General features: G+C 36.3%; 1 protein-coding gene across 1 annotated transcript in view; it reads right to left on the bottom strand.

Annotated features, from left to right (window-relative positions):
* Positions 1 to 1,139: 1,139 nt before the first annotated feature.
* Positions 1,140 to 8,628, bottom strand: part of rbfox1l (RNA binding fox-1 homolog 1, like) — a 20,953-nt gene continuing 13,464 nt past the window's right edge. Inside the window, exons 3-12 of the mRNA XM_055013658.1 lie at positions 8,611 to 8,628; positions 7,904 to 7,957; positions 7,731 to 7,823; positions 7,572 to 7,641; positions 5,748 to 5,807; positions 5,523 to 5,658; positions 4,762 to 4,801; positions 4,614 to 4,681; positions 3,741 to 3,822; positions 1,140 to 2,434 (exon numbers count right to left, since the gene is read on the bottom strand). The exon at positions 8,611 to 8,628 is cut by the window's right edge and continues 156 nt beyond it. Of these exons, the coding sequence (XP_054869633.1) occupies positions 2,390 to 2,434; positions 3,741 to 3,822; positions 4,614 to 4,681; positions 4,762 to 4,801; positions 5,523 to 5,658; positions 5,748 to 5,807; positions 7,572 to 7,641; positions 7,731 to 7,823; positions 7,904 to 7,957; positions 8,611 to 8,628 (666 nt within the window). The 3' untranslated portion in view covers positions 1,140 to 2,389. The remainder of the gene's footprint in view (positions 2,435 to 3,740; positions 3,823 to 4,613; positions 4,682 to 4,761; positions 4,802 to 5,522; positions 5,659 to 5,747; positions 5,808 to 7,571; positions 7,642 to 7,730; positions 7,824 to 7,903; positions 7,958 to 8,610) is intronic.

The raw sequence follows: 8,628 nt of genomic DNA, 5'->3' as shown, positions 1-8,628 counted from the left end.
GTAGACTTCCGGGGCTTGAGAGGTACTGCAAAGAGGAATGGGTGAAACTGGCCAAAGATAGGTATGCCGAGCTTCTGGCGTCATATTTAGAACGACTTGAGGCTGTAACTGCTGTCAAAGGTGCATCAACAAAGTACTGAGCAAAGGCTGTGAATACTTACTTACATGTGATTTTTCATTGTTGGTAATTTGCAACAATTTCAAAAAACCTTTTATCACATTGTCATTATGGGGTGTTGTGTGTAGAATTTTGAGGAAAAAATGGATTTAATCCATTTTGGAATAAGGCTGCAGAATTAAAAAAAAGTGGAGAAAGTGAAGCGCTGAGTACCTTCCAGATGCACTGTATTTTGATGGTGCCCTTAAGTGAAGACAATAGGAGGGTTAAAGGCAGATGCTGTGTTTTACTGAGAAACGTGGATTTTTTTTAAAAAACATCTGACTTGTTTAAATCTCAAACACAACGTCCGACTGTCTTTAGTCACGTGTGTAACGTCATTTAAATTAAATAACAAACCGTTTGGTTGATTAAAAATAAATCAAAAATCCTGCATTTTATCCTAGTTATTTATTTAACTGTCAAGCACAAACGTCTTTAACTTCCATCGTCTTCATTAAAACAGAAAATACAATAAACGTTGGGAAAGTCCTGTTAAAGTTCAGCACATTTAATTTTTATAATAATAATCACATTTTTTACTAAATGAGAAAAAGTTCAAAATATAGAGGAAAAACTATAAACAGGGAGAAATACCTACAAAGCAAAGTCAGAAGAGTCAGATTAAACAAAGAACAAGGTGGAAAACGATCTAATAGAATATAATGAAGCTAGAAGTGCTAAATAAACAGCAGCAGAGCAGGAAAATGAGAGAAATCTTCATGCAAAAATAGAAAAAAAATCTGAATTAATGAGCAGAAATAAGATCAACTAAACCTACGAGAAAAGAAAAGGAAAATGTACGAGCTGAGAAAGAGCAGAAATGAAATAAACAGGAACAATCAGCGCAGAAAAGCTCGACGAAAGAGGAAAGTAAGGCAGGAAAATGGGAAAAAAAGAGGCTGAATCAGGTCTAACAGCCAACCGAAGGAAAGCAGAAAGAATAAATGAACCCAGAAAAGATCGAGTCAATGAATAAGAATAAAAGAGCAGGAAAAACAGTTTATTTAGAGGGAAACGTCAACAAAGCAGAGAAAAGAGCGAAAGACGAGAAGAATTCAGGCGATAAACGGAAAAAAATCAACGGATTCAAGGAGGAAACAGAAAAAAAACGACAGAAAAGAAGCAGGAAGTGGTCATAAAATGAGAAAATGAGCGTTAAAAAGGCACCGATGGAGGAACACGAAGCTAAACACGAAGCTAAACACGAAGCTAGGAGAGGTAGATAGAACCACTAGAGAACATCCAGAGGTTGAGGATTTAGAACCTCATGTTCACTCACACACAAACACACACACACACACACACTCAGAAAGTCCAGAACTGCATCAACAACAAGTCATTTAAACAAACGTACAAAATGTGGTTTTAGGATCGATCCAGAACTGGAGGACGTTTTACAGCAAACCAACTCAAATAATCCAGAACCTGAAACATGCAGCCGTGGAAACGTAAAATCTGACGTTTTTGCCGTTTCGTGTCTCGTTCATGTCATTTTTTGTCTCGTTGTTGTCGTTTTCTGTTTTGTTTTTGTCATTTTGTTTCTTGTTTTTGTCTTTTGTGTCCTGTTTTTGTCGCTTTCTGTCATTTTTGGTCTTGTTTTTGTCATTTTCTGTCTCGCTTTTGTCATTTTCTGTCTTGTTTTTGTCATTTTCTGTCTTTTTTTTTGTCGTTTTGTGTCCCTGTCATTTTTTTTCTTGTTTTTGTCTTTTTTGTCGTTTTTTCTCGTTTTTGTCATTTTGTTTCTTATTTTTGTCATTTTGTGTCTCGTTTTTGTCTTTTTCTGTCTTGTTTTGTTGTTTTGGGACTAATTCTTTGGACTGTTTTCCATCAGTCAGTTTGTCCTCTTGGTCAGCAGTAACAGCAGCTAAATATCTAGCTTCTACTGCTGAGAAAAAGATCACATTAGCATGGATTAGAGTAGAGTTAGCAAACAGCACAGAAAACATGGAATAAAAATGCTACCATTGATGTGGAAGCTGAGACAATCAATACCTATCATTGATCAATATGGAGCAGAAAACTGGAGAAGAGAAGGTTGATTTTTAAATGTCCTCCAGTTCTGGAATGATCCTCGTACACTTCAAACCCCTGAAGAATCTCAGATATCAAACATCTCACAGTATCTTCCAGCAGTAAAACTATAAATTAGAGAAGTTTGTGTTCGGTCTCTACAGGAGACGATTATTCCAGTTTGTTCTGAGGTTCGTCCACAGATCGACCAATCATAGCTCAGTATGGAGTGAAGCGGTTGTAGCCTCCTCGGTACAAACTGGCCTGGAGGAAGCAGAAAAACACAAATAAAAACATAAACAACAATAGTACCTTTAACTGTAAAGACCCTCTCATGTTTTACAATAAAATGCAACAGGAACCAGATGTAGAGGAAGTTTTTGTCTGATTGGTGTTACCATAGCAACCTAACAAGACTGATCATTGCAGCTAAAACTCTGTAGTGTCGTCTAAGAATGAATGCCCATCTGCTCCTCTGGATACTATACTTACCATCAGGCATGGAGGTGGTAGTATCATTATACTATCAATTAAACTGACTGTGACAGAAAGACGACAAATTTAGTGGAACTGCACCAGAATTGGCGCAGTTCCACTAAATTTGTCATCTTTCTGACTTGTTTCTTCAGGTTCTGATGGGTCAAAGTCAGGACTTTGGGGAGACCAGTCTAGAATGTTCATTCTAGCCTGATGGAACCATTACTTTACCACGTCTGATGTGTGTTTGGGCTCATTGTCTGGTTGAAACATCCAACTGTGTCCAAGCTCAACCTTCTCCTGATGGTTTTAGGTTTTCCTGAAGAACGTGGAGGTAATCTTCCGCCTTCTTCATTATTCCATTTACTTTGTGGAAACCTCCAGTTCCACAGAGCATGATACTGCCACCACCATGCTTGGTGGTAGGTTTGGTGTTCTTGGGGTTCAAAAAAAGTCCAAGACCTGCCTAAGACAGTCTGAAACCAGTCCTCACAAAGTCTTAAACCAGGACCAAAATCAAACCAAAACCAGTCCAGAAAAACATTCAGAACCCAGTCTGAAAACAGTCCTAAACAAGTTAGTTGGAACTAGTTGGGACCAAAACCTGACCTAAACTACTGCTCCCATCCCTCTGGAACCGGGTAGATCTGGACTCATCAGACCACATGAGCTTCTTCCATTGATCCAGAGTCCAATCTTTATTTTTTCTGATCATCCTCACTGATCAGTGGTTTTCTTAGAGCTACAGCTGTTTAGTCCCAATCCTTTGAGTTCCCTTCATGTGGAAATGTTCTTACTTTCACTATTAAACAATCGTGAGTTCTACTGCTGGTTTCCTAGGATCATCTAAGAGTTTGTTCCTGAAGGTGAAGGTTCTCCACTGTCTTTCAGGTTCTAATGATGCGTTGGACGGTTCTTAACCTGATTTTAGTAGTTTCATCTCAGTTGTTTTCTTTGCTTGATGCAGGCCAATAATTTGACCCTTCTGAGACAGATTAACATCCTTTCCATGACCTCCAGGTGGAGACTTCTTTTGGACAGGCAGGGTAGTTTCTTTATATTTATTTATATATGTGTGTGTGTTTGGACTCACCATGGTTCCGACTCCGTATGTTGTCGTCGGTCCGACTGAGTGGTGATAAGGATCTGCAGCTGTGGCATAAACTCGTCCATATCTGGAAGAAAAAACAAACACATCAGAAACAGGAACCATCTAGGAATTACCCAGGAACCTACCAGGAACCATCTAGGAACTACCCAGGAACCTACCAGGAACCATCTAAGAACTACCCAGAAACCTACAAGGAACCATCTAGGAACTACCCAGGAACCTACCAGGAACCATCTAGGAACTACCCAGGAACCTAACAGGAACCATCTAAGAACTACCCGGAAACCTACGAGGAACCATCTAGGAACTACCCAGGAACCTACCAGGAACCATCTAGGAACTACCCAGGAACCTACGGGAACCATCTAGGAACTACCCAGGAACCTATGAAGAACCATCTAGGAACTACCCAGGAACCTACAAGGGACCATCTAGGAACTACCCAGGAACCTACGGGAACCATCTAGGAACTACCCAGGAACCTATGAAGAACCATCTAGGAACTACCCAGGAACCTACAAGGAACCACCTAGGAACTACCCAGGAACCAACGGGAACCATCTAGGAACTACCCAGGAACCTATGAAGAACCATCTAGGGACTACCCAGGAACCATCTAGGAACTACCCAGGAACCATCTAGGAACTACCCAGGAACCTACCAGGAACCATGTAGGAACTACCCAGGAACTCACTTTGTTTCCTCCATAATTCCAGATGTGTTCATTCATATTTTTGATGCCTTCAGTGAGAATCTATGATGGAAATAGTGCTGAAAATAAACATTAAATGAGGAGCTGTGTCCAGAATAAAGACAGCTGGGGTAAATAATGGAGATGTATTTCTGTCTTCCTACCCGTCGCTGTAGGTCGCTGTGGCTGCAGACGCCGACTGAGCGACTCGGTACGCTGCAGGATAACCTCCCTGCAGGAGAATAAAAAACATGAAAACAGAAGCAGCAGACGGTTTGTTGGTTTAAACGTGAGAAACGTGCAGCTGCTTACGTAGACTTCAGCTCCGTAGAGTCCGTCCTGATAAACCACCCTGAAAACACCAGAAACACTGATGTTCACACAGAGTTCCACACAGCTGGACTCATTTAATGTTTAATAAGATGTTACTAACAAGAAAAACTGATAATAATAATAAAATGTCCCCATGATGTCAAAAAATGTGTCCCTAAATTCATAAAACATAAATGTGACATAAAAAGGAACATAAACTAATAAGTAAAGGTTAAAAATTATCAGGAAAAACATCCCTAAAGTATAAAATATACTAAATAATTTTTAAAAAATGAACCAAAAAGTGAGTAAAATATCAATAAAATTCTAAAAATAAAAACTAATTTACCATTATTATTAATGTTAATAACAATAATAATAATAATAATAATAATAATAATAATAATAATAATAATAATAATAATAATAATAATAATAAAGTGTCTTAGAAATAGCTCCAAAATATTCATGAAATTTCAGAAAAATATTTTACAAATTGGTCCAAATAATGAGAACAAAATTTCTTTAAAATCATGATAAACATTATGCATTAAAATATTTAACACATAAATAAATAACAATAATAATAATTAATAAAATGGCCCCAAAATGTCAAAAATATATAAATTTTTTTCAAGCTTTCTCAAAGAATTAACCCCGTGTACTTTGGTTTAGGTCGGATTTTCCGTGCAGTGATTTTACTTGTAACGGAGTATTTTTACTCTGCTCAGGTGAAGTTTCCGACAACTTCCTGTTCTTACCCTGGGTAGGCGGGCACAGCGGCAGGTGTGGTTGCGGCAGAGCGAATCGTGTTGTAGACGGCTCGACCTCGACCTCGCAGCGCCGAGCCCCGATAGGCCAACGTGGGCGTCGCTACGGGATACGGAAAACTGGCGACTACAGCGGCAGGAAGGTGAGAAAGAAAATTAAAATTCACAAACTGTCATGTCTCAGGAGGAATACTTCATCAGAGTTACAGAACTCACCTGTATAGAGCTCAGGTGCGTACATCGCCCCCATGACGGGGTTGATCTTCCACCCAGAAGCTGCAGCAAATAAAAAAGACGAGTAGAAGCTTCGTTTCTACTAACGTTCATGATCTTTTTAATGGTGACAAAATGAAGGTATTTACAGATTCTAAGTTGGTCTGGAGGCCTGTATAATCAGACCATTCTACTCAGCTCTGTGGAGAATAGTCTGCTGCATGTATCTAGTTTATAGCATTGATATCTGAGAAATTCAGCAGAACAATGGATAGTGTTGAGTTGTTAAAGACAAATTTTGAGTCGTGGACAAATTTCAATTATTTTGGACAAATCTTTAGTTGTAAAAGATCAAATTTTGTGTCTTTATGGACAATCTCTGAGTCATTATTAACAAATTTTGAGCCATAATTAGTCATTTTGGTTCATTATAGACAAATTTGAATTATTTTGGACAAATTTTTAGTCATGTGGACAAATTTTAAACAATTATATACGAATTTTCAGTCATGAAAGACAAATTTTGAGTCACTTTCATTATTTTAAGCAGATTTTGAGTCATTATTGACAAATCTGAATTATTTTGGACATATTTTAAACAATTATATCCTAATTTTCAGTCGTTAAAGAGAAATTTTAAACAAATTTTTGTCATAATTAGTAATTTTGAGTCATAGACAATTTTAAAAATATTTTTGGACAAATTTTAAACAATTATGTTAGAGTTTTAAGTCATTATTGGCAAATTTTGAGCCATACTTAGTAATTTTGAGTCATTATAGACACATTTCAATTATTTTGGACAAATGTTCAGTCATTAAAGGCAAATTTTGAGTCTTTATAGACAGATTTTGAGTCACTTTCTACAAGTTTTGTGTCATTTTACACTGATTTTAAATCATATGGACAAATTTTGAATCACTTTCAATGAGTTTTGTTTCATTTTAGGCAGATTATGAGTCTTAATTGACAAATCTGAATGATTTGGAACAAATTTTAAACAACTATGTAAGTTGTGGTTTAAGACACATTTTGAGTCATTATTAAAACATTTTTATTCTTTTTGGACAAATTTTAATGAATTATGTAAAAGTTTTAAGTGATTAAAGACAAATTTTGTGTCATTATTTACAAATTTTGAGCTATTAAAAGCAATTTTGAATCATTATTGAGAAATTTTAATTATTTTGGACAAATTTAAAACAATTGTGTAACAGTCTTAAGTTGTTAAAGACAAATTTTGAGCCATAATTACTAATTTTGAGTCACTATAGACAAATATTAATTATTTTATGCAAATTTTTACTTTTAAAAGACAAATTTTGTGTCTTTATTGACTAATTTTGAGTCATTAACACATTTGGAGTCATTATGGACACGTGAATTATTTTAGACAAATTTTAAACAATTATGTACAAGTTTTAAGTGGTTAAAGACACATTTTGAGTCCTTTGGAGACAAATTTTGAATCATAATTCATAATTTTGAGTCATTATTGACAAATTTTAATTATTTTGGACAGATTTTAAGCAATGATGTGCATTAAAGACAAATTCTGAGTCACTTTTGATGAGTTTTGTGTCATTTTAGGCAGATTATGAGTCATTATTGACAAATTTTGAGTCATTGTGGAAAAATTTGAAACAATTATGTACAAATTTTGCATCTTTATAGACAAATTTTGACTCATTTGGAGAAATGTTTTTTTATTTCCTCTATAGCCGAATGATAATAAGGTGCAGTCAGACCATTCTCCAGGGCTGACACCATCTATACGTTAAATAAGATTAAACAGAGATTACTGAACATTCATGAGGCGTTTCTCACTAGATATTTCCCCGTTGACCAGAGGCGTCTGGGGCTTCTTGGTGACTACTCTGGCCGTGGCGTTATTCACCTGAGAGGATAAATAAAGAGTCATTATAACGGATAATTCTACAGAATGTTAACGTATAAACCTCCAAACAGCAGGGTTTCTATCCTCACCTCGATCTTCCTTCCTTCTACGATGGTTCCGTTCAGCTTCTCTCTCGCTCGGTCGGCCTCGGTGGCGCTCTCGAAAGTGACAAATCCAAATCCCTGCATGTTGGTGCGATTATTTAGCTGAGTTGTTTGGTCCGTATGAGCTTTAACTCTGCTGCTATTTGTGTGTTTCTCACCTTCGACCCTCGCTCATTGAAGATTATCTCCACATCAAGGATTTTGCCAAATTGCTGCAAGTGCCAGAATACTTTTCATTGAAATTAGAGCAACTTTATCTACTATGGAAGTTCAGAAACAGGCTGAATTTAAAGATGGATGCAACCGCTGATGTCCCAAATCTGCTTTTTAAAGACAAATTTTGAATCTTTATAGATAAATTTTGAGTCATAATTAGTCATTTGGAGTCATTATTGACAAAGTTTGGGTCATTTGGACAAATTTTAAACAAGCATGCACAAATTTTGAGTCATAATTAGGAGTTCTGAGTTATTATTGAAAAATTTGAATTACCTTGGACAATTTTTAGTTTGAAAAGACAAATTTTGAGTCATTATTGAAATAATCCAAATTTGAAATATTTTGGGCAAATTTTAAACAATTATGTACACATTTTCAGTCATTAAAGACACATTTTAAGTCTTTATAGACCAATTTTGAGTCAATTTCTACAAATTTTGTGTTACTTTACGCAGATTTTGAGTCATTTGGACAAATTTTGAATCATAATTAGGAGTTTTGAGCCACTAAAGACAGATTTGAATCATTTTGGACAAAGTTTGGGTCATTTGGACAGCTTTTAAACAGCTTTGAAACAGTTGTGTCCGATGGTTTCTCGCTGCTTTACGGATGCATCCGTCTTTAGTTTCATTTCTAAAAGTCGTACCCCAAACATCTGGCGGAG

The sequence above is a fragment of the Amphiprion ocellaris genome, chromosome 9, assembly GCF_022539595.1.
Source record: "Amphiprion ocellaris isolate individual 3 ecotype Okinawa chromosome 9, ASM2253959v1, whole genome shotgun sequence".
Taxonomy (NCBI): domain Eukaryota; kingdom Metazoa; phylum Chordata; class Actinopteri; family Pomacentridae; genus Amphiprion; species Amphiprion ocellaris.
Note: the sequence above shows the minus strand (reverse complement) of the source record. Positions and strands in the feature narration are given on the sequence as shown.